General features: G+C 41.3%; 1 protein-coding gene across 5 annotated transcripts; it reads right to left on the bottom strand.

The window, feature by feature from the left end:
* Nucleotides 1-34: 34 nt before the first annotated feature.
* On the bottom strand, nt 35-25,312 carry terfa (telomeric repeat binding factor a). 5 transcript variants are annotated; one of them, XM_061878829.1, is made up of 12 exons: nt 25,138-25,312; nt 18,747-18,842; nt 18,534-18,664; nt 17,944-18,030; nt 14,252-14,392; nt 13,930-14,069; nt 13,377-13,844; nt 9,868-9,978; nt 4,722-4,958; nt 1,250-1,317; nt 1,133-1,173; nt 35-458 (listed from the first exon to the last, which is right to left on the bottom strand). In XM_061878829.1, the coding sequence occupies exons 1-12, from the start codon at nt 25,262-25,264 to the stop codon at nt 300-302; spliced, it is 1,806 nt and encodes a 601-aa protein (XP_061734813.1). In that variant the 5' UTR covers nt 25,265-25,312; the 3' UTR covers nt 35-299. The 5 variants fall into 5 exon arrangements, with proteins under 5 accessions (XP_061734813.1, XP_061734824.1, XP_061734819.1 ...); XM_061878840.1 differs by having other exon boundaries at nt 4,722-4,868; XM_061878835.1 differs by having other exon boundaries at nt 13,930-14,066.
* Nucleotides 25,313-26,598: the final 1,286 nt, after the last annotated feature.

Genomic DNA, 26,598 nt, shown 5'->3' with positions numbered 1-26,598 from the left:
TGTGTAATTTGATTTGAAAAGGAATAGGAACAACTTGATTGAACCCTGAATATTTATTTGTCTAGAATGTCTATTTTCTACAAAGGATTCAGTTAAAAACAAATGGGTAGATGTTTCAAACAATGGGGTCATGTGTGTGACAAATACAGGTGGCTCCTTAGCATCATATTCTTTGTAAACAAATTCTAAAAGTGTTCAAAATAAAATGAACAAAATAAATGTGAAACTTACATTTACAATTAAGTTGATCTTGTTTTAAGGCGCTGCACATTGTATAATATTCACCTTTTAAGAAGCACTCACACCAAGTTTAACTTCTTCATTGTTCTCCACCGGTCCTTTAGCTGGACATTTGTCCTATCACTGAATACATAATAGGACTTGATCTTTCTCCAGTTGCCCTCTCCAAATCTTTTCACTGCACTCTTCAGCTTCTCTGTTTCCTCTTCAGTCCACATCTGCAACAACAGGACAGCATTACTACAAATATTAACTGATGTGAAAAGATTTAAGCAAAATATATAAAAACACTTTTTTAGGGACGATGCAGCAGCTTAAATTTTTTTTTTTCCAAGCAAACCTAAGCAAACATTTGCTGTCCATTTTTACTTGAACAACACAGTCAGTGCCTTATGGGCTCATTGTACATTAAATGTGATATTTAAAAATAAGCTACATTGTTTTGAATTGGATTTAGTGAGGGTTAGCTTAGCTTTAGTTAAGGAAAAAGAATAATGTGTACATTTTGTATGTTCAGAAAGTAAACATGTGGGTGGAAAACCCCAAACTATGCTCTAGAAAATCAAGTTTCTAAAGGAGCAAGGGTGACTCCAAATGTGTTATGTTCTCTTGAGGAAGGCTTACTCTGCCACACTTTGAAAATAAATATATTTCATCAAATGCATTTATATAAATAATGGTGTCCACCAACAATAATCATGTAACTTCAATAAAGCCCTTATACTCTCTGCAGGTGAGTAAATATGATTCCTGGCCGCTATATAAACAATACAGTAAATAAAAATACTCCCTGAAAGTTTTGGTTTGGAATTGAGGTATAGCAAAATATTTTAGATTTTTAAAGTGGCGATGGCTTAAAGACAGAAAAGATGAGTCAAAAACAAACACTTACCCTCCTCTTTTGTCCTGAAAATGAACTCCTGCAAGACGATTCTTTGAGGAAGAAAAATAAAAAATTATCACAAAAAAAACTTTTTTACAAATATACCAAGAAGAGATTTAATAATACCATCACAATGTATGTCATCATCACTCCAAACGACCTTAGTCTCCTTGGCCTTGCTACACAAGTCCTTCCTGCAGATGAAAGAGGTCCACTTATAGACCGTTGCAAATGTTACCCAGCTTGCAAAGATTGTAATAAATCCATTAGAAGAAGACAGCCTGCAGTTTCCTTTAACTGGAACATATCCATCCATCCATCTTCTTCCGCTTATCTGAGGTCGGGTCGCGGGGGAAGCAGCCAAAGCAGGGAAGCCCAAACTTTCTTCTCTCCAGCCACTTCGTCCAGCTCTTCCCGGGGGATCCCGAGGCGTTCCCAGGCCAGCCGGGAGACAAAGTCTTCCCAACGTGTCCTGGGTCTTCCCTGTGGCCTCCTACCGGTTGGACGTGCCCTGAACACCTCCCTAGGGAGGCGTTCGGGTGGCATCCTGACCAGATGCCCGAACCACCTCATCTGGCTCCTCTCGATGTGAAGGAGCAGCGGCTTTAGATTGAGCTCCCCCCGGATGACAGAGCTCTTCATCCTATCTCTAAAGGAGATAGGAGTTTCCTCCGCCACCCGGCGGAGGAAACTCATTTCGGCTGCTTGCACTTATGATCTTGTCCTTTCGGTCATAACCCAGAGCTCATGACCATAGGTGAGGATGGGAACGTAGATCGACCGGTAAATTGAGAGCTTTGCCTTCGGACTCAGCTCCTTCACCACAACGGATCGGTACAACGTCCGCATTACTGAAGACGCCGCACCGATCCGCCTGTTGATCTCACGATCCACTCTTCCCTCACTCGTGAACAAGACTCCTAGGTAATTGAACTCCTCCACTTGGGGCAGGGTCTCCTCCCCAACCCGGAGATGGCACTCCACCCTTTTCCGGGCGAGAACCATGGACTCTGACTTGGAGGTGCTGATTCTCATCGCAGTCGCTTCACACTCGGCTGTGAACCGATCCAGTGAGAGCTGAAGATCATGGCCAGATGAAGCCATCAGGACCACATCATCTGTTAAAAGCAGAGACCTAATCCTGCAGCCACCAAACCGGATCCCCTCAACGCCTTGACTGCGCCTAGAACTTCTGTCCATAAAAGTTATGAACAGAGTCGATGACAAAGGGCAGACTTGTCGCAGTCCAACCCTCACTGGAAACGTGTCTGACTTACAGCCGGCATTGCGGACCAAGCTCTGACACTGATCGTACAGGGAGCGGACAGCCACAATCAGACAGTCCGATACCCCATACTCTCTGAGGACTTTCCACAAGACTTCATGAGGGACACGGTCAAATGCCTTCTCATAGTCCACAAAGCACATGTAGACTGGTTGGGCAAACTCCAATGCACCCTCAAGGACCCTGCCAAGAGTATAAAGCTGTTCCACAGTTCCACGACCAGGATGAAAACCACACTGTTCCTCCTGAATCCGAAGTTCGACTATCCGGCGTAGCCTCCTCTCCAGTACACCTGAATAAACCTTACCGGGAAGGCTGAGGAGTGTGATCCCACAATAGTTAGAAAACACCCTCCGGTTCCCCTTCTTAAAGAGAGGAACCACCACCTTGGTCTGCCAATCCGATGTCAACGCGATGCTGCGGAGTCTTGTCTACCAAGACAACCCCACAGCATCCAGAGCCTTAAGGAACTCCGGGCGAATCTCATCCACCCCCGGGGCCTTGCCACAGAGGAGCTTTTTAACTACCTCAGCCCCATAAAATTAGAGAGCCCACCACAGATTCCCCAGGCACTGCTTCCTCATAGAAAGGTGTGTTGGTAGGATTGAGCAAGTATTCCCTCCACTGATCCACAACATCTGCAGTCGAGGCCAGCAGAACACCATCCGCACCATACACGGTGTTGACAGTGCACTGCTTACCATTCCTGAGGCGACGGATGGTGGTTCAGAATCGCTTCGAAGCCGTCCGGAAATCGTTTTCCATGGCTTCCCCGAACTTCTCCCATGCCCGAGTTTTTGCCTCTGCGACCGCTGAAGCCCCATACCGCTTGGCCTGTCGGTACCTGTCCGCTGCCTCCGGAGTCCTATGAGCCAAAAGAACCCGATAGGACTCCTTCAGCTTGACGGCATCCTTCACCGCTGGTGTCCACCAACGGGTTCTGGGATTGCCGCCCCGACAGGCACCAACTACCTTGCGGCCACAGCTCCAATCAGCTGCCTCGACAATAGAGGTGCAGAACATGGTCCACTCGGACTCAATGTCCAGCATCTGCCTCATGACATGTTCAAACTTCTTCCGGAGGTGGGAATTGAAACTCTCTCTGACAGGCGTTACCAGCAGACCCTCACAATGCGTTTGGGCCTGCCAGGTCTGTCCGGCATCCTCCCCCACAATCGCAGCCAACTCACCACCAAGTGGTGATCGGTAGAAAGCTCCTCCCCTCTCTTCACCTGAAAATGTCCAAAACATGAGGATGCAAATCCGATGACACAACTACAAAGTCGATCATGGAACTGCAACCTAGGGTGTCCTGGTGCCAAGTGCACATATGGACACCCTTATGTTTGAACATGAACTGACGAGCACAAAAATCCAATAACAAAACACCACTTGGGTTCAGATCCGAGCAGCCATTCTTCCCAATCACGCCTCTCCAGGTTTCACTGTCGTTGCCATCATGAGCGTTGAAGTCCCCCAGTAGGACAAGGGAATCACCCGGGGGAGCACTTTCCAGTACTCCCTCAAGTGTATCCAAAAAGGGTGGGTACTCTGAACTGCTATTTGGTGCGTAAGCACAAAACTGTCAAGACCCGTCCCCCCACCCGAAGGCAGAGGGAGGCTACCCTCTCGTCCACTGGGCTGAACTCCAACGTGCAGGCTTTGAGCCGGGGGGCAACAAGAATTGTTACCCCAGCCCGTCACCTCTCACTGCCGGCAATACCAGAGTGGAAGAGAGTCCAGCCCCTCTCGAGAGAACTGGTTCAAGAGCCTTTGCTGTGCGTCGAAGTGAGTCCTAATATATCCAGCCAGAACTTCTCCACCTCGCGCACTAGCTCAGGCTCCTTTCCCCCCAGTGAGGTGACGTTCCACGTCCCAAGAGCTAGCTTATGTAGCCGAGGATCGGATCGCCAAGTGCCCTGCCTTCGGCTGCCGCCCAGCTCACATTTGTCCCGACCTCTATGGCCCCTGCTATGGGTGGTGAGCCCAATGGAAGACACATATATACCTTTGGCCAGTCTAAGCTAGTAACTTCCAGGAGTTATCTCACCCTCTGAGAAACCTCTAAACTAATGCTTTCCAATGTTGTAAAAATGTGTAGATAAAAAATTAAATGTCAATATCACTGTCAAAGATTTGCATCAAATCCAAACAGATTTAAATTTTTTATTTTAGGTCCAATATGACTTTGAACATTACGGGTTGCTGATCCCTGGCTTAGATAATATCACAATGTTTTGCTGTCATAAAACATTCAGTGTGGTGGGAAGCAGCACAATCATGCATACAATAATATTTGTCATCACTACCAACCATTTTGAGTGGGCGGGCCTGGAGTCCCGTGCCTGCTTGGTAGGAGTGGAACTTTTCTGAGGGGTGCTTTGATGATCATCCGAAGAGGGGGACCTATCCAGTGAGTCTATGATCACCACTTCATCCTTGTTTGCTGCTCCCGCATTTCTATGCACAGGAGTTTTGTTGTAATTAAATGTGGAGTCCTGCACCTCATCTTCACTGTTCAGTGCCAGTTCTTCTGGTTCGGTGTACTTTCTACACAAATAGAAATGAGCCAAGTAAAAAATGTACTTAACACAAAATCAATTATTTTTATGTATTTTTTTACACATTTCATGTTTTTTCCCCCTTCTTTGCAGCTGCAATACATAGTCAGGTGGCATTGGTCAACATGCCCATTGGTAATAGTTTTTTTTATATTCTTCAAGTATTTTGCATGGATGATTTATGGGCAAAGTGGGCATATTAAGGGCAAGAATATAAGGGGCAGCCTGAGGTTAACATTTCAAGGAGGAGTGTTTTGTCCTGTAAAAAGAAACACTGCACAAACAAACACACTTGTGAAAAAAGAGAGATCCAGGGCCACCCAAGGCTAAACTGGGGCAGAATTACTTCCAATTGGGCAGAATTCAACTCAGCTCCACTTCCTATTACAATTTTTCATCAAAGTTAAGTTATTTTTATAAATTTTTAATCAAACTTGAATTTAATTTAATGCAAATTTTTGATGTGTGTTATTACAACAATTAGAAAAAAGCTTTAATTTTTATTCTGTTGCTCTGATTAATCGTTTATGAGTAACAGATAAAAATTCATAAAATCCGGATCGCATGGAGGACCCGGAACTTTAAATACACAGACATAGTTTCTGCACGGCCCCTGCAATAAGCACACATGAAAGTGGTGGTGTGTGGGTTTGTATTTGTACTATTCAATTTATGCACACCTGTTAAAAGTGCTATTTAAATTTTTATGATGTACATTTATTTATAAAAAGAATGAAGTAGTTGGCAAGGATCTTTATATTTTTTTGCTAATCTCACAATATGATATTATTACGGTAAAAAGGCTAAGGTACGATGTTATTGTGGTATATATTCAACAAAAGACAGTGCTTGTAACACAAGTACAGCCTACCAGAGAGCCCTGACTTCATCCTCCTCCTGTGCCGAAACTGCAGAAGTAGTCTACTTTGGTTTGTGGTGGTCTGCCCTTTTGATGGATTTCCATTCCATGCGGCAGGTTTCTCCTTTTTCGATGGCCAGGTCGATTTTCTACAGCTTTGGTGTCTCTCATGTGCAATTTTGACAATTTGCGGGCAAAAAAATTATTTAACCAAATGTTGACGAGTTTTCACCGGCAGCGGTGTAAGTTGTGTCCACATTTAAGTTGTATTAACCATTGGGAAAAGAAGAGAAAAGACATTATTGGTGTTCCTAATATAAAGACTTTGATGGCAGGGAAGATGTGCGAGGAAAAAAAAATCAAGTGTGTGTGTATGAATGTGCTACCGCTCTAAAAGGTCCTGATGTACTCCGGCACACGGGACAACTCCATCAATTAGCCGCAGCATTGTATATGCTGTATATGGCTCAAAGCATTGGAAAAAATTAGCGGCTTAATTATGGTACTCACTCCATCCATCCATTTTCTACCGCTTGTCCCTTTCGGGGTATCAGGGGGTGCTGCAGCCTCTCTCAGCTGCATACGGGCCGTAAGCGGGTTACACCCTGGACAAGTCGCCACCTCATCGCAAGGCCAATTACGGTACTCAATCACTAAAATCGATAGCTGCAGCTCGGGGTTGCAAAATTCAGGGAATATTCAAAGTTGGAAACTTTCCATGGGAATTAACATAGAATGCAACATGCTAGATCTTGCAGCATGATTATTAGCTAAAACAACCTGATTTAATGCAAATTCAGTAGAATGTCAACCCTTGTATGTGCATTCCTCCATCACATGAGCAGTGCATTCTTCTATCACATGCACAGATCATTTCCAACATGATACACACTACAGCAGGGTTATTTGAGGCCACACTAATATTTGAGCCCAAGAACTTAATCCAGTCAGCTAAGTTTTGATGATATTACTGGGGTAAATATATTTGATCTATGGCAGTGGTTCTCAACCTTTTGTCAGTGATGTACCCCCTTTGAACATTTTTTTTTTATTCAAGTGTCCCCTATTCAGAGCAAAGCATTTTTGTTTGAAAAAAAGATACAAAGAAGTAAAATACAGCTCTAAGTCATCAGTTTCTGATTGATTAAATTGTATAACAATGCAAAATATTGCTCATTTGTAGTGGTCTTTCTTGAACTACCGTATTTCCTTGAATTGCCGCAGGGCATATAGTGTGCGCCTGCCTTGAATTACTGCCGGGTCAAACTCGCTTCCCAAAATAATTAGCGCATGCTTAGTATTACCGCCTGGTCAAACTCGTGACGTCACGAGTAACACTTCCCCTGTCATCATTTTCAAAATGGAGGAGGCTGATTTCAATACCGGTAATGTGAAATCGCACAAAAGGGAAGAAGATTAAGAGCTATTCAGTAGGAATTAAGGTCCGAGCTTACATCACACTCAAATTTTTTACTGCATGCCTTTGGTAAGTGCCGGAGTGAGAAGAGGTTTTAAAATAATTAAGCGCGTGCTTACTTTTACCGCATGCCTTTAGTAAGCGCAGCAGTGAGAAGAGGTTTTAAATTAATTAGCGCCCCGGCGGCAATTCAAGGAAATACGGTATTTGTAAAAAAAGATATAAAAATAACAAAAAATTTGTTGAAAAATAAACAAGTGATTTAATTATAAGTAAAGATTTCTACACATAGAAGTAATCATCAACTTAAAGTGCCTTCTTTGGGGATTGTAATAGAGATCAGTCTGGATTCATGAACATAATTCTAAACATTTCTTCACAAAAAAAAAAAATCTTCAACATCAATATTTATGGAACATGTCCACAAAAAAATCTAGCTGTATTTTTTTCCACAGTTTATGAACTTACATTCATATTTTGTTTAAGTATTATTCAATAAATATATTTATAAAGAATTTTTGAACTGTTGCTATTTTTAGATTATTTTGAAAAAATCTCATGTACCCCTTGGCATACCTTCACGTACCCCCAGGGGTACGCGTACCCCCATTTGAGAACCACTGGAATCTATGGTATTTAAATTGAATAGACGTGCGATTGCTTCATCAAACTTCCACTCAAGCTAGCTAGCGGTTCCTGTACTTGCTAAATGATTTTGGGGCCAATATCTCTAGCTAGCTATGTTTATGTACCGCCACAGTCTCATAATGAACCGAAAATATTTATCCGTTAGCCATGATGCTAATTTTCTCTATGTTAAATCCCATTCATTTATGCTGATAACATGAGTGATCTAAATTTACCTTTTTGTGATCTGCAAAGTTGAACTAGCAAATACTAAATCAAAACGTGTAGTTTCCTCTGCCTTCTATTCTACTAGCCATTCTGTTGTCATACAAGAATGTAGGTTATAGTTTGATTTAGCATGCGGATTGAGTGTTCATTTATTCATCTAGACTATTTCTATTAATTTGTCCATCAGTAAAATATTTTTAAAGACTACTCCAATTGTATTGCTGACTATTTATATCTATGTGAGGCATTGCATTAGTGTTTAACAAAAATAAATAAATACAAACAGAATAATGCCACGTACACCATCTGATTTGTGGAGACATTTGAGCCCAACCAATGTAGGCTGAAATGCTGTGTGCATGTTCAAATACTGCGCAAAGAGCTATGTCAAAAATGTCACAGAGATGCAGCAGAACATAGACAAATGCCCAATAATATATAATTATTGTAATTCCAGATGAATTCCCATATATTCCCAATTATTCCCATTGACAGTGTCTAACTTTGAATAATCAAAAAATGGTTAATATTTCCAAACTTCCCGAGGTTAACTTCCCGTAAGAGCTGGGCGATATTGCATTTTTTTTTTAATACCGTGATATTTTTAGGCTACATCGCGATATACGATATATTTCTCTGTATTTTGCCTTAGCCTTGAATGAATACTGGATACATGTAATCACAGCAGTATGGTAAGTCTATGTGTCTACATTAAAACATTCTTTTTCATACTGCACTAATATATGCTAGTTTTTAACTTTCATGCAGAGAAGGAAATAGGAACTAAGTCAATTTACCAAAACTGTATTAATTAAAGTTATTAGCAGATGACTTTTCAAATGATGCTACATATTAGCAGTAATGCTACTCTTGGTAGCAACGCTTGTGCCCCAAACATGACAAATTAAAGTTGTCTATTCGACATATTCCCGCTTGAAGCCGAACCACCGCCATACAATGGGCCCTGTGCTGTTTTTCTTGGGAATTCATTCTTCCTTCATTTGTTACGAGATTTGCAGCTTCTTTCTCTCGCAACAACCCGCTAGCATCACAGCTAACATTAGCCACGCCGCTACCTCTCCGCTGGGCGAGGGCGTATACGTATGACGTGACACTATGTGACGTATGTAAGAATGTTTCGCCTGCTTCTCTGTGAGGAGACACAGGAAAGAGCGAGGAGAGTGTAATGCCCGCAGCTGCGTGAGAACGTCTACTCGAATATTACGATATAGTCATTTTCTATATTGCACAGAGAAAAACCCGCGATATATATCGTGTATCGATATATCGCCCAGCCCTACTTCCCGTGTTAAATTTCCGTAAACTTTACACCCCTTTGCAACCCTAGGTGCAGCTCTATATTGAAGTAAAACTAATTCATGAGAAATAAATTGTTCAATAATTTTCTATAGCGCAAAATAACACAAATTTATAAACTTCAATATTTCAACTCTGACCAGGATTTAAACACACGACCTACTGCCTCTCAAGACAGCCAGTATTGCTGTGCACCAAGAGAGCCACTGGGACCAACTGGGTACATTGTAACTATATTACTACCAACAGGAGGCAGATGAAAATATGTTTGAAACAAAAATCTTCATGTCGGAAACCTGTCATTCATTTACTGACATTTGACGGTTCACCTGGCCCCTATACGCATGGCGCATGTTCTGCGTTTAAGGCACGGTGACCAAGAAGAGATCAAATGAAACATGGATAATTGAGGGAATAAAATAAGTTAGTTCGAAGAGATTTTGCACTTACCTGTTGGGTGAACTTCGATTATGATGCTGTGTTTGAGGTGCTTGCTTACTAGCTGCTGATGGCGATTGCTCCTCACTTTGTGCAGACTCTTCAGCTTCATTGGCAGGAAATCTACAATGTAAAATGTTATTGTTGAGTCATACAATGATGACAATCTATGAGATAATATTTACATCGAAATCTGTGTAATACCTCCAATCTTTGAGAACTTTTCATTGAATTTAGGCACTATGCAAGATGCTTCAAAGTGGGATAGAAGGATCAACCCTGTGATATTTGACAAATATTTAATACAGCTCTTTACATGAAGTTATTTGTCATTGAAGTAGTTTTGAACAGTTAAGCCCAAAATAATTGTTGTACAGTACAGGCTAATATTGCCTTTTTATTAGGGGCTAATAAGGGCTATTAAAGGCTCATATTATGCAAAACTAACTACTTTTTCCTGCTGGTACCCATTTTTGTGTATTTAGGATCCCCATTTCTGGCTTGGCACTTGGAGGTAGTCGCATTTTCTTCCCTCTCTGTCTCTCTATGTCTTGTCTATACTTTTTAAGAGCCTCTTTCTCTGCGCTGTCCTCCTAAATCTAAACCCCCCTACGCCCCACAGCGTTAACCTTTTTCCCCACTTATCTAAGGGAGATCCGGAAGTTGGCTGACCTGTCAGCGTTCCTGTTTTGTCTACCTGTAATATATGTCTGCTCTTGAATGAAATTGTGCTGAAAATCAGAATTTCCCCAAAGAGACCAATAAAGTAAACGAATGACAAACAAATAAGTCGCAAAAATTTGAAATCAAACTATGGAAGCATGTCGGCAATATTTATACAACTATCTTGTCTTCTTCTAAACTTACTTCAAACGAACCGCATGGAATTTGAGACTTAAGTGACATATTTTACTTGAGATTCATGAGCGAATATATCCATATTTGGTAGAGGTTTACCCAAAGTGCTTTACACGAGTGCACTAGTTTTATATACAGTAGTAGTCCAATTTGTAGTCAATAAGTCTCTTTTTTAATCTCTATCCTGTTGTTGTGGGGCAGACTGTCTCATACATGCACACGCAAGCTAAAATCCTCTGCTGTTGCCATTTTTTAATAAAAAGTAGCATGTTGTTTTAACTTATATCTTTTAAAAATCAATGATTTAGTGCATTTGCAAACAGCTAAAATTATGCACAAAGCAAACTATAACCTGGTACCAAATAATGTACAACCATTATTCTCAACAAAAGAGAAATATTTTAGAGAAACATCTACAAACCCCATTTCCATATAAATTGGGAAATTGTGTTAGATGTAAATATAAACGGAATACAATGATTTCCTAATCATTTTCAACCCATATTCAGTTGAATATGCTAAAAAGACAACATATTTTGGGGCGGCATGGTGTAGTGGGTAGAGCGGCCGGCCAGAAACCTGAGGGTTACAGGTTCGCTTAACACCTATTGACATCCAAAAAATCGCTGCCGTTGTGTCCTTGGGCAGGACACTTCACCCTTTGCCCCCGGTGCCGCTCACACTGGTGAATGAATGTGGTCGGAGGGGCCGTTGGCGTAAACTGGGAGCCACGCTTCCGTCAGTCTACCCCAGGGCAGCTGTGGCTACTGATGTAGCTTACCACCACCTGGTGTGAATGAATGTTGAGTCCCACTTCTCTTTGAGTGTTTAGAAAAGCGCGACATAAATCTAAGTTATTATTATTATTTGATGTTCACACTGGTAAACTTTTTTTTGTTGTTGCAAATAATCATTAACTTTAGAATTTGATGCCAGCAACATGGACAAAGAAGTTGGGAAAGGTGGCAATAAATACTGATAAAGTTGAGGAATGCTCATCTAACACTTATTTGGAACATCCCACAGGTATGCAGGCTAAATGGGAACAGGTGGGTGCCATGAATGGGTATAAAAACAGCTTCCCAAAAAATGTTCAGTCTTTCACAAGAAAGGATAGGGCGAGGTACATCCCTTTGTCCACAACTGCGTGAGCATATAGTCAAACAGTTTAAGAACAACGTTTCTCAAAGTGAAATCGCAAGAAATTTAGGGATTTCAATATCTACGGTCCATAATATCATCAAAAGGTTCAGAGAATCTGGAGAAATCACTACACGTAAGCGGGATGGCCGGAAACCAACATTGAATGACCATGACCTTCGATCCCTCAGACGCCACTGTATCAAAAACTGACATCAATCTCTAAAAATATCACCATATGGGCTCAGGAACACTTCAGAAAACCACTGTCACTAAGCACAGTTTGTCGCTACATCTGTAAGTGCAAGGTAAAGCTCTACTATGCAAAGCCAAAGCCATTTATCAACAACATCCAGACACGCCGCCGGCTTCTCTAGGCCCGAGATCATCTAAGATGGACGGATGCAAAGCGGAAAAGTGTTCTGTGGTCTGACGAGTCCACATTTCAAATTGTTTTTGGAAATATTTGACATCGTGTCATCTGGACCAAAGGGGAAGCGTCCAATCCAGACTGTTATCGACGCAAAGTTCAAAAGCAGGCATCTGTGATGGTATGGGGGCGCATTAGTGCCCAAGGTATAGGTAACTTACACATCTGTGAAGGCACCCTTAATGATGAAAGGTACATAGAGGTTTTGGAACAACATATGCTTCCATCTAAGCGCAGTCTTTTTCATGGACGCCCCTGCTTATTTCAGCAAGACAATGCCAAGCCACATTCAGCACGTGTTACAAAAGCGTGGCATCGCAAATGTGTGGCGCATTATGAAGCGTAAAATAGTAAAAAGGGAAAGAATTCAATTTTCAAAGCTTCAACAACTAGTTTCCATCCATCCATTTTCTACAGCTTATTCCCTTTTTTGGGGCCGCTGGCGCCTATCTCAGCTACAATCGGGCGGAAGGCGGGGTACACCCTGGACACCTCAGTTCCCAAATGTTTGAGTGTTGTTAATAGAAAAGGTGATGTAACACAGTGGTGAACATGCCCTTTCCCAACTAATTTGTCACGTGATGCTCATATGGAAACGGGGTTTGTAACTTCAAACATTTGTATGCACAGATACCATTTAAAACTTTGAGCATAACTGTATGTGGAATTAAATTCTGGGAATGGATTAAGCAAAGACCTCAAAAAATGCACTAATATGAAATACTAAAAGTGATTACAAAGTACAAGGAAGAATTATGATAAACGACTACTCTTGAAAATAAGATATTATTCCCGTTAAAATTGTAGTTCAAATGAGTTGATGTCAACTGTGTACGAACTGAGAACAGGAAGCGAACATACTGTATGTGTTAGTAATTTCTAGGAAGTAGCGAAGGGGTATAATTAAGTAAGATTTGCTTCTTCCTACTTCATTACGGACATGTAAAAAAAAAAAATTGAGAATATGTAATATATGTGATGTAAAATTGCTGCATAGATCTTTGAAACAAACGTCAATCATCCAAATCTACAAACTCGACCAAAATCTCTGAACTTGCTGTAAAGATAAGACAAAGATGGTGGGTGCACTTACCTCTTTGTGACTCGTCTTGGTCGCTTTGTACAGACAACTGCTTCATCTGCATTGGGTACAATTTGTGACTGTCCTTGCTCTTCACCTCTGACTGCAGCCTCCCGCGCCTGAGAAGCTGAGCTCTCCTGACTGTCCGGCTCCATAACAAACTTTGACACGGTGTAAAGCTGTCGTTTCCTCCTTGTGTGGGTGGTTTGTGGTGAACCGGTTTTCGACTGAGAAGGGACATCGTTTTGAGCATGTGGTCCCGCCGGGGCAGCCTCCACGGGGCTGCCAGAGTCTCTCTGAAACCGCTCGTCAAGCTCTGGGTCTTTACTTGTGTCGTCCCTGGCAGAAACCAGAAACCTTGTTTCCAGCTTCTCATTTCCCAATATATCCTCCAGTTGTGAAAAGGAAAGTAGAAGTCCACCTGTAGCCAAAGCCTGGTAGGCCGACATCAGTCTGCTCTTTTCAATAAATGAGTAATCACTACATGGAACAGTAGAAGCAATTAAATACGGTGGACATTCAAATGTGAAGGGATTATTTTAAAACAAGTGACCTATGAGATTACCTCATGAGCAACTGGGTAAACTCGGTGACGTTTTTATTCGGACTGGCTGGATTGAGCTCAACGTCGTTATCTGGTCCTTCAGCCGTCGTACTGTTATAGCCTCGCTTATCCCGTTCTTTGAGAAGCTGTTTTGCAGCCTGCTTTTTGGTAAGAAAAAACACAAACAAATGGCAAAAAATCTTTTAAGACAACTACCGCCTGGTATTTTTTTATCTAGTATTATACAAGACAAAGTTGTCTGAAGGCCGAAGCTTCTCTCAAAAGACACTGAGTTATGCAGAAATAACACGGATGGCATGTTCTGTGCTTGTAACTACCGTACCTTGCTAAGAAAAGGAAGAGTGTATGGGCAAAGTTTCAGAAGAAAGGTCAACGCCTCTTCCTTTAGCTCCCTCATGTCCATTTCTTCAATGACTTTATGCTTGTTGGTCCTCAGACTGATGAGATTTGTGAATAACGTTTTCTACAAAACAAAAAGTAAGGTTCAACAAGAGTCTTTTTATGAACTTTACAATTGTAAGAAGAAACATACATGCTAGTTAGTAGCTTTGTCTTCTCTCTTTAGTAACATGTGCAGACTAAATATAGGTATACAGTAGGGGTGTAACGGTATGTGTATTTCTATTGAACCGTTTCGGTAAGGGGGTTTCGGTTCGGCACGCGGGTGTACCGAATGAGTTTGTAAGCAAAGGTCTTCACAAGCTGCTGTGCTTTTTGCCTCTGTCTCCTACACAGAGCCCAACATTGACCCACCAACACAACCATCTGATTGGTTACATACAAAGCCAATCAGCAGTGCGTATTCAGAGCGATGTAACAGCCAATTGGCAGTGCGTATTCAGAGTGCATGTAGTCAATGCTTCAGCGTCGAGCAGATAGGTTTTTAGCAGGGGAGCAGCAGACAGCGTACTCTCCCCAAATTATAAAATAACACTTCCCAGTCACAACTACTGCTAACATCCCTATGAGCCCGTTGACCTTCTAGAAACTCGCAGTTCTAGCTTGAGGTGAAGGCTAAATAGCTTTTAGCGTAACGTTAGTTTATTTTGCTGTGTGTGTGCGTGTGTGTGCATATGTGTGTGTGTGCGTGCGTGTATGTATGTATGTTAGGGGCAGCAAAGACCTGTCTGTCTGTTATTTCATTGAACTCCATGGTGTCAAGGGATGCATAGTCTCGCCTATTGCTATTGTACTATTTTTTCAGCTATACTTACATTCATTATTTGTAATGTAGCAGCCTAGTTTTGAATGGAAGGGTCCCTGCTATCACATGTTGATAAAAATATAACATTTACATAACAAAAATCACCTATAGGCTTCCCAAATGCTGTAATAAATTAAGCATGATGAGTTGACTTGAGACTGTTAAATGTTGCACTTTTTATATGTAGAAGAAAGGTTTTGTCATTTTATTTAATCAAAGCAACAACTTGAGCCAGTTTAATGTGGGCAGAATGATTATAGTGTTCCCAATGTTAAAAGGATAAAGCCATTGTTTACAAATTTGGTAAATAAATAACAAAAACATTTTTTATATTTTGTTGTTTTCTTACTGTACCGAAAATGAACCGAACCGTGACCTCTAAACTGAGGTACGTAACGAACCGAAATTTTTGTGTACCGTTACACCCCTAGTACAGTGGTTCTCAACCTTTTTTCAATGATGTACCCCTTGTGAACATTTTTTTTAATTCAAGTACCCGCTAATCAGAGCAAAGCATTTTTGGTTGAAAAAAAGAGATAAAGAAGTAAAATACAGCACTATGTCATCAGTTTCTGATTTATTAAATTGTATAGCAGTGCAAAATATTGCTCATTTGTAGTGGTCTTTCTTGAACTATTTGGAAAAAAAGATATAAAAATAAGTAAAAACTTGTAGGAAAATAAGTGATTAAATTATAAATAAAGATTTCTACACAATCATTTCTTCAAAAAAAAGAAATCTTTAGCATCAACATTTATGGAACATGTTCACAAAAAATCTAGCTGTCAAAACTGAATATTGCATTGTTGCATTTCTTTTCACAGTTTATGAACTTACATTCATTCATAATTTGTTGAAGTATTATTCAATACATATATTTATAAAGGATTTTTTAGTTGTTGGTATTTTTAGAATATTTTTGAAAAATCTCATGTATCCCCTTGGCATACCTTCAAGTACCCCCAGGGTACGCGTACCCCCATTTGAGAACCACTGCCTTAGTAAACAGTCATCCCTCGCCACATTGTACTTCAAATATTCTCGCTTCACCACATCCCAGATTTTTGGGGGATATATTTTAAAGCATATTGTACAATTTTTGGGGTCTTAATATAATATTTTTTTTAGCATACAGATAGCTAGATAAACTAAAAATATCAAAATTACAGTTAAGGTTGCAACTAACTACTTTGATAGTCAACGAGTAATAGATTAACGAATAGTCAACTAATCGGATTTTTCAAATTCAACTAAACCAATTCCGTGGCTTTAATTTAGAAATGTGCTTTTAAATTCAGTTTAAGATGTCTTAAGCATGTGCTAAACAAAGATAACTAATCCAGAAATGTTTATTTATACTGTAACTGTGCTGCTCATTAGGGTGTTATGAAACAAAAATAACTAACATTTTTCCATTTAGAAACAAGGACAGGCAAAGTGCTGACAAAAACAAAGTAAGATTTCTTTAATGAAAACAAATGACAGTAAAAATAGCGGCAATAAAACAAACAAACACCAAAGCTATCTAGTTTGCTAAAAAAAAAAAAAACAGGTTGCACACACGTATATTTTGTTTTATACATAACTCCAGGCATTTTTAGCTATCCGACACACAATATTTCTGAACATATTATATATTCATTATTTTATGATATGTGTTCCTGACTAATTGGAAAAAAATTACTTGAATTGATACAAAATAACTTTGTCTCACACTTGTTAGCTAGATAGCAAGGTAACAAGCTAACTATCTTACCAAGTTGGTAAAACTAGGTCTGCTTTGCAAAAATGAGCACGGTATTAATGTCTTTAACATAATTAGTGAGAACTGTTCCCACACTTTACGTGTTTAACCTGCAATGTTGCTGCGAGTGGCTGTGCTGATGCGCTTCGTCCGGAAAAAACATGAGTGACACATGAGTGAAAAATGTTATTGTCGATGTCGACGACTCCTTGCACCTTTAGTAGTATTGACCACTAGAGGTGACCAAATCAATCAGAGCAAGCTGTTCAGTGTCTGGCCACTGAATGGCTCAGTCTGTGCCAGATATAATATATTGGATTAAAAGAGTGTGAAAGTGACAAAAGTGTGTTCTTTCATGTCTAAAGGGGTCTCATCAAGTATTTAGAAACCTATTTAGAAGGTCATAAATCGGATTTTTATGATAAAGCCATGAAAAAGTAAGAATTTGAGGAAATTAATTAATTGCTGTCAAGGAACCAATTAACAGCAATAAACAAGGAACGGCTGTATGTACTTGTATGTAAACTAGGGCTGTCAAAACCAATAAGTTAACCCATGTGAATAATCACAAAAAATTATCGCAATAATCATGAACACACTTAATCATGCAGTTTATTTTGACCATACAAGCTCTTTTAACTTAACCACCATACAATTAGTGATCAAAATCAAGCATTCGTCAGTACAAAAACAAGTGAGGAGAATACAGCCTGAAATAAATTTAGTTAAAACTTTTACCAAGTTTTGTGCAAATAAATTACATGCATTTAAGTAAAATGTTAAAATGGATGACATTCTGACAAAAAAAATTGCATTTGTGTACAAATGTTTGACTCTTTTAAGTTATCACCTGTGATTCATCATGAATAATCCAAATTCCAAAATGTGATTAATTTGATGTAAAAAAGAATCATTTGACAGCCATAATAAAGCAAAAACATAATTTCAACTGACTTTTCAATCAAATGTGACCAAAGTCATGCAAGAAACTATGTTGTCACATTGCTTGCAGTGTGTGAATGGCAAATACTGAATTCAATACAACAAATCAGTAGTCAGTACTCACTTTTGCAACCTTTGGTTGTCTAAAATGTTTCCCCAGCAGCTCCTTTGCTCTGTTAAACTCCTTGTTCTTAATCAAAATCATCATCATCTGCAAACAAAGACACAATAAACATTTTCATAATCCTCTTTGCATTTACTTAGCTTTTTTGCAGGACTAGAATGATACATAAAACATTGCAGAAGTTTGACCCTGATATGGACTTATTATAGTTTCATTTCTGTCTCAATGGGGAAAAGAATAACTGTCGGTACATTAAAAAAGGTACCGAAACCAGAGTCTGTGCTTTGGTCATGGATAAAACAATTCATGCACCTATAGTTTCATTTCTATAGTTTCATTTCTGTCTCAATGGGGAAAAGAATAACTGTCGGTACATTAAAAAAGGTACCGAAACCAGAGTCTGTGCTTTGGTCATGGATAAAACAATTCATGCACCAGTGTGGACTACATTTGGAGCAAGGTGGATGAAGTATCTTGCCCAAAGACACAACCGCAGTGATTAGGATGGCAGAAGCTGGAGTCACACTAGCAAGTCTGAACCATTCCATCTCCTGCATCCAAACCGTGTATAATATAGAAAAACAACATACCATCTCTCTAACTGAGGTGCAAAGATGTTTCAAGTCCTTCTGTGGAACATCACTCTTCTCGCTCATCTTTTCCAGAAGATTCAGTGCGGATTCCAGAGGGGTTACTGAGCTGTCCGTTTCAAACGACAGGTCTGGTAAAGAAAAAGACAGAAATAATTGAAGTAGAGATTCATGGCGGTGCCTGAGGTTTAACTGAAGAAATGTCAACCATACCAATATTTTCACCCTCATTAATCCTTGAGAGTATCTGCAATATCTCAAGCTTTGTAGGTATGATGGTATTGGTTGCCACTGGACGGTGCAAGATACCTGCACAATGTTTGGAGAATGTCATTAAAAAAAATCAACCGGAAGTAGATTGTAGGTGAACAACACTGAAACTTAGTATTGCCAAACGGGCGACTTTCTCGCGACATATGGCAATTTTCATACTCCTCTTAGCAACTTTTTTTCTGAAAGGCAATTAGCAACAAATCTAGCGACTTTTTCTGAGGTTTTGGAGAGACAAAAGCACATTTAACGCTACAGTTATTGTCCTTCTTCACAGGAAATTTGATGAATAACCTAACACAGCAGCCCCAGACTACCAGATGCACTCGGATCAGAGAGAAGACCATCATTCCTTCGCGTCCAGACTGCAAATAAGATGCACAAAGCTGTCGTTTGCGCACTGGCTCGTACAGCGAGACGTAATAGTAAAAGTTTCTTCACTGTCACACTAACAATAAATCGCCGCAATGTCCCAATTTAATCCATTTAAATCAGTTTGTTGGTGAATACCACAACCCTCCAGTCTTTTGATCAAATTTGATACTCTACACAGTGGTTCTCAAACAGTGTGGTACGCGGGCTCTATCTTGTGGTAACCCAAAGAAGCCTGTGAATATGTACTTTATATGAAGTATCATTGTTGATTGTGTTTGTGCATTGTGTGTAATGTTACAGTGGACAACAATACTGAATATACCGGTTAAATAAAACATCTGCTTTGTTTGTAATGAACACTTAGGCCTACTACACTACTGTATTTTAGTGTTAGTCATTATGGTGGTACTTGGAGGGATAGGTTTTTCTGAAGTGGTACTTGGTGAAAAAAGTTTGAGAGCCACTGATGTAACAGCTAACATCCAACCGTTTTCTACCGATTGTCCTTTCGGAGTCGAAGGCGGTGCTGGAGCCTATCTTAGCTGCATTCGGGCGGAAAACGGGGTACACACTGAACAAGTCGCCACCTCATTGCAGAACCAACACAGATACAGAACATTCACACAATATGGCCAATGTAGTGTTTCCAATCAACTTATCCAACTACGCAGAACAAATTGAATAAAAAAACCCCCACAAATCAACAAATTAAACTTAATGTCAAAAGCATTCTTCACTTTTTGGTGTCGCTCTTGTGTTTTTGTTTTGCCATTTGTCTATACATGGTGAAATCTAATGTGCGCAATATGTATGACTTATAGTTCATTTTTGTTTTTTTTGTGGTGTTTTACTTTTACAGCTCCATCCATCCATCCATCCATCCATCCATCTTCTTCCGCTTATTTGATGTCGGGTTGCGGGGGCAGCAGCCTAAGCAGGGAAGCCCAAACATTGCTCTCCCCAGCCACTCTGTCCAGCTCCTCCCGGGGGATCCCGAGACGTTCCCAGGCCAGCCGGGGAACATAGTCTTCCCAACGTTTCCTGGGTCTTCCCCGTGGCCTCCTACCGTTCGGGTGGCATCCAGAGCAGATGCCCCAACCACCTCATCTGGCTCCTCTCGATGCGGAGGAGCAGTGGCTTTACTTTGAGCTCACCCTAAGGGAGAGCCCCACCACCTGGCGGAGGAAACTAATTTCGGCCGCTCGTACCCGTGATCTTGTCCTTTCAGTCATAACCCAAAGCTCATGACCATAGGTGAGGATGGGAACGCAGATCAACCGGTAAATTGAGAGCTTTGCCTTCCGGCTCAGCTACTTCTTCACCACAAAGCGTCCGCATTACTGAAGACGCCGCACCGATCCGCCCGTCAATCTTACGATCCACTCTTCCCTCACTTGTGAACAAGACTCCAAAGTACTTGACCTCTTCCACTTGGGGCAGGGTGTCCCCGAGAACCATGGACTTGGAGGTGCTGATTCTCATCCCGGTCACTTCACATTTAGCTGCGAACCGATCCAGCGAGAGTAGAAGACACTGGCCAGATGAAGCCATCAGGACCACATCATCTGCAAAAAGCAGAGACCTAATTCTGCAGCCCCCAAACCAGATCCCCTCAACGCCTTGACTGCGCCTAGAAATTCTTTCCATAAAAGTCATTAACAGAATCGGTGACAAAGGGCAGCCTTGGCAGAGTCCAACCCTCACTGGAAACGTGTCCGGCTTACTGCCGGCAATGCGGACCAAGCTCTGACACTGATTGCAATGGGAGCGAACCGCCACAATCAGACGATACTCCATACCCTTTAAGCACTCTCCATAGGACTTCCCGAGGGACACGGTTGAATGCCTTCTCCGAGTCCATGTAAATTTGTTGGGCAAACTCCCAAGCACCCTCAAGGACCCTGCAGAGAGTATAGAGCTGGTCCACAGTTCCACGACCAGGACGAAAACCACACTGTTCCTCCTGAATCCGAGGTTCGACTATCTAGCGTAGCCTCCTCTTCAGTACACCTGAATAAACCTTACCGGGAACAAGTTTTACTCCGGTCAAGGCTTTAAGTTCCTCCCATTCACCTTCGTAAGCATCCTGGATGGAAATTCTGAAGACTGAGGTCGCCGTCTCCGGTGTGTGTCCAACCTGTGTTTGTTTTAAAATGTCTCACCTTTCTAGGATCTATAAGTCTAATCTCTCAGAGCAGGATTCAAGTAGCACGTGTGTGTGTGTGCTGTCTTAATGACTTTGTAGTTGTATATTATTTATACAAATAAATAATATACAACTACATGTAGAAATTGTGCTTCCCAACTGGCAGCTGGTTGCATAATCTCCATGCTCTTTATATAGTTTTGAATATATTTTTTTAATGTGTTTTTACCTTATTTTTTGTAGACTTTTTGTATCTTCCACCATCCACGATGTCATTCCTTTCTCCTACACCATTCTTTGTAATTGACTATGCAAATGAGGCGAAGACATCTTCTAGCGCGGGCGTGCCCATTACGTCGACCGCGGAGGGTGTGTCAGTCGATTGCCAGCCAGGCTTTTAAAAAAATAGACCTAAAAATTAGCGATCATCAATCTTCACCAAGACGTCACTTGATTGACATTGCACAAGGGCTTGTGCACGGCAGCTTTCCGAGACCCTTAATTTGTTAGCGCAGGCAGCATGAAACAGGGCTTTTATTGTGAAGATAGGAAATGTGCAGTCGGCCTTTAGAGTTTAAACGGAAGGTACGGCGCCAGAGTCTGTTGAAATAAAACGTGTTTCTTGCCTTCCTCTCAGTCATTTCTTCTTAATAATGATCTCGCGGCAGCCAGCGTCCTCTCACAAGCCCTTCGGGTGCCGTCAATGTCAATCAAGCAAGCTACGGAATTTGCCGCCAATGTTTTTCTTGTAAAGTGTATGGAAGCTGGATAAATAAGATGCCAAAAACAACCACTTTCATGTGGTATTCAATTAATCAATGATTATCTATATAGCCCTAAATCACTAGTGTCTCAAAGGGCTGCACAAACCACAACACAAACCACTACGACATCCTCGGTAGGCCCACATAAGGGCAAGGAAAACTCACACCCAGTGGGACGTCGGTGACAATGATGACCATGAGACACCTTGGAGAAGACCGCATATGTGGGAAACCCCCCCCTCTAGGGGACCGAAAGCAATGGATGTAGAGCGGGTCTAACATGATACTGTGAAAGTTCAATCCATAGTGGATCCAACACAGCCGCAAGAGTCCAGCCCAAAGCGGATCCAACGCAGCAGCGAGACTCCTGTCCACTGTGGAGCCAACAGGAAACCATCCCAAGCGGATCAGCAGCGCAGAGATGTCCCAGCCGATACACAGGCGAGCGGTCCATCCTGGGTCCCGACTCATGGCCATCGGACCGGACCCCCTCCACAAGGGAGTGTGGCACAGAGGAGAAAAAGAAAATAAACGGCAGATTAACAGGTCTAAAAAAGGGGGTCTATTTAAATTGTACAGAAAGGAGGACTTTTTTCTCCTCCATTCAAAAATGTGGGCGTTATCATCAATACTTTCTGATTCCAATCAATGCAAGTCATCGGAATCAGGTAATACACCAACTTCTATTCTTGTCTTCGTGAAAGAAAGACATCTATATGTGTTACACATGCTTGAATTATCATTAAACACATTTAACTTGTTAACAAAAACGTCTCTTTCATAAATAAATATAAATGATATATATGAATGAGGTATATTCCCTCGATTTGGTCAATTGAAAAGTAGCTCGCCTGCAGAAAAAGTGTGGGCACCCCTGTTATAGCGCATTTAAAGGCCTACTGAAACCTACTACTACCGACCACGCAGTCTGATAGTTTATATATCAATGATGAAATATTAACATTGCAACACATGCCAATACGGCCTTTTTAGTTTACTAAATTGCAATTGTAAATTTCCCGCGAGTTTCTTGTTGAAAACGTCGCGGAATGATGACGCGTACGCGTGACGTCACTGACTGTCAGGAAATATTAGCAGCTGCACCACTCGCAGCTAAAAGTCATCTGCTTTAACCACATAATTACACAGTATTTTGGACATCTGTGTTACTGAATCTTTTGCAATTTGTTCATTTAATAATGGAGACTATAAAGAACAATGTTGTTGGTGGAAAGCGGTGTATTGCAGCTGTCTTTAGCACCGAGACACAGCCGGTGTTTCTTTGTTTGTTGTGAAGCATTACAGAGCGGTCAGGCGAACATGTTTTCTCTACGTCAACCAGCATGTTTTTGGATGGGGAAATTGTGATATATATCTTACCGGAGAAATCATTGGATTATTTGTCGTCCTGCAGCAGCTGTTTAAAAGGCAGCTGTGAGCCTGGCTCCTCGGCTTCTCTCTGAGACACTTCGTGTTCACCGCAGCCATCCAACCTTGAGGTATGTCTTTAAAATCTTTAAAATCTCACTAAAACACTATTATCAATCAATCAATCACTATTAAAACAATAAGCAGATAAGGTATCTTCCAGAATTATCTTAGTAAATGTGTCTAATTACATCTGAAACGCTCACACTGCCGCCGCTTTTTTTTCTTTTCTAGTCCTTCACTCTCAATATCCTAATTCACAAATATTTCATCCTCGCTCAAATTAATGGGAAAATTGTCACTTTCTCGGTCCGAATTGCTCTTACTGCTGGTGGCTCCCATTAAAAACAATGTGAATATGTGTGGAGCCCTGCAACTCGTGACGTCACGCGCACATACTTCCGGTAAAGGCAGGGCTTTTCTTTTAGCGACCAAAAGTTGCGAACTTTATCGTTGATGTTCTCTATTAAATCCTTTCAGCAAAAATAGGGCAATATCGCGAAATGATCAAGTATGACATAGAATGGACCTGCTATTCCCGTTTGAATAAGAAAATCTCATTTCAGTAGGCCTTTAAGGACAGCTAATAACTAGGAGTTGGCAACACTGATACAAGGGTAGTTCTATCCATGACTCCACACAGCCATCCATCCATTATCTACCACTTTTCGGGGTCACTCCAAGCTGGAGCCTATCTCAGCTGCATTCGGGCGGAAGGAGAGTACACCCTGGACAAGTCGCCACCTTATCGCAGGGCCAACACAGACAGACACAGGTTGTATAAAAACGCTACCGCTTTTCGGGGTCACTCCACGCTGAAGCCTATCTCAGCTGCATTTGGGCGGTAGGCGGTGTACACCCTGGACAAGTCGCCACCTCATCGCAGGGCCAACACAGACAGACACAGGTTGTATAAAAACGCTAAGTGAGGAATGACATACTTTACTTGACATTAAAGCCAATATTTTTGCAGAGCATCTTCGCATAATAGGGGCTTGACGGTGGAAGAGGGGTTAGTGCGTCTGCCTCACAATTCGAAGGTCCTGAGTAGTCCTGGGTTCAATCCCAGGCTCAGGATTTTTCTGTGTGGAGTTTGCATGTTCTCCCCGTGACTGCGTGGGTTCCCTCCAGGTACTCCGGCTTCCTTCCACTTCCAAAGACATGCACCTGGGGATAGGTTGATTGGCAACACTAAAATTGGCCCTAGTGTGTGAATGTGATTGTGAATTTTGTCTGTCTATCTGTGTTAGCCCCGCGGTGGGGTGGCGACTTGTCTAGGGTGTACGTCGCCTTCCGCCCGATTGTAGCTGACATAGGCACCAGCGCCCCCCACGACCCCAAAGGGAATAAGCAGTAGAAAATGGATGGATCTTCGCACAATAAAACTAACCAAATGGCAATAGCAGCAGAGCCACTCCTACTAGAACCTTCGGCATATGTATGCACGTCTAGACCAAGTGTTTTGTTTTGAACTAAAAGAGTTGACAGCAGGCAAAGTATAGAAGCAGCAGTAGGCTAGATGTGTCATTATTTCACCCAACAAGTCGGACTCAGGCGAGCTAACATGTCAATGGAGGTTACAGCCTGGCTGACGGTGACATTGAGCTCGTAGGTCACTTACATTCAATAACATTTCGTATTTCACAAAAGTCCTCGTATTGGTCACTTCTAAATGTCTCTATCGCCAAAGACACATAATAATCGACAATCCAACGATTAACGATGGATTCGGTTTCTTCATCCGCCATGTTGTTGCGTGCAGTTTCAGTTTGAGATCCGACGCGGGAAAGGGGAAATGGGCTTCAGACGTGGGCATTTTATCCCCGAAGTGTATTTGTCAGGTAACATACATATAATCCAAAAGGCAAGGCTACGAAGAAGAAACAGTGTTTGTGAACAAAGATTAAAAAAACATTGATTTATTCAAGCCCCTTGAAGTGTAACAATGCAGGAAAAATGTGCATATACAGTCAGTAAGAGATGCCTGTTAAACAGAATTCAGGGTTTATTATGAATCCGAGACGCATAGCGGGAGACGGGGGAGCGCCCCCACCGGCCTGGAGCCAGCTGCTCAGGCTATAATTCCACTATTTATTTGCATTACAAAGTTTCGATACCATACCCCGGTGTTTTTCAACCTTTTATGAACCAAGGCACATTTTTTGGATGAAAAAATCCGGAGGCACATCACCAGCATAAATCATGAAAAAAATGAAACTCAGTTGACAGTAGAAATTCATTGTCGCAATTGATGGATATGAATTCAAACCATAATCAAGCATGCATCACTATAGCTTTTGTCTCAAAGTAGGTGTACTGTCACATCACACCGTGACACATTTGGAGTTTTTTTTTGCTGTTTTCCTGTTTGTAGTGTTTTAGTTCTTGTCTTGCGCTCCTATTTTGGTGGCTTTTTCTCTATTTTTGGTATTTTCCTGTAGCAGTTTCATGTCTTCCTTTGAGGGATATTTCCTGCATCTACTTTGTTTTAGCAATCAGTAATATTTCAGTTGTTTTTATCCTTCTTTGTGGGAACATTGTTGATTGTCATGTCATGTTCAGATGTACTTTGTGGACACCGTCTTTGCTCCACAGTAAGTCTTTGCTGTCGTCCAGCATTCTGCTTTTGTCTACTTTGTAGCTAGTTCAGTTTTAGTTTCGTTCTGCATTACTTTCCCTAAGCTTCAATGCCTTTTCTTAGGAGCACTCACCTTTTGTTTATTTTTGGTTTAAGCATTTGATACCTTTTTTTTACATGCATGTTTACATGCTGTTTAAGGCATCTACAAAGCTATTAACTACCGGCTGCCACCTACTGATATTGAAGAATAGTACATGGTTACTCTGCCGACCTCAGGACAGCACCGACACTTAACAACAACATATCATTTGCAGACTATAATTACTGGTTTGCAAAAAATATCTTTAACCCAAATAGGTGAAACTTGATAATCTTCCACGGCACACTAGTGTGCCGCGGCACAGTGGTTGGAAAACACTGCCATACCCAATCCACTGGCCCTTGCAGTTGAGTTAGTTGGATATAAATTACAAATACGTGCACTTCTAAGAAGATCAAATC

This window comes from Nerophis ophidion, linkage group LG02 (genome assembly GCF_033978795.1).
Source record: "Nerophis ophidion isolate RoL-2023_Sa linkage group LG02, RoL_Noph_v1.0, whole genome shotgun sequence".
In the NCBI taxonomy this organism is placed as follows: Eukaryota; Metazoa; Chordata; class Actinopteri; order Syngnathiformes; family Syngnathidae; genus Nerophis; species Nerophis ophidion.
Note: the sequence above shows the minus strand (reverse complement) of the source record. Positions and strands in the feature narration are given on the sequence as shown.

Coding starts and splice junctions, on each gene's coding strand:
- terfa (XM_061878829.1), bottom strand. CDS start 25,264: ATGGCGGATGAAGAAACCGAATCCATCGTTAATCGTTGGATTGTCGAT. Junction 18,665..18,746: donor TAATGAGGGTGAAAATATTG/GTATGGTTGACA, acceptor TTTCTTTACCAG/ACCTGTCGTTTGAAACGGAC. Junction 9,979..13,376: donor CCAAGACGAGTCACAAAGAG/GTAAGTGCACCC, acceptor TTTACATTGTAG/ATTTCCTGCCAATGAAGCTG.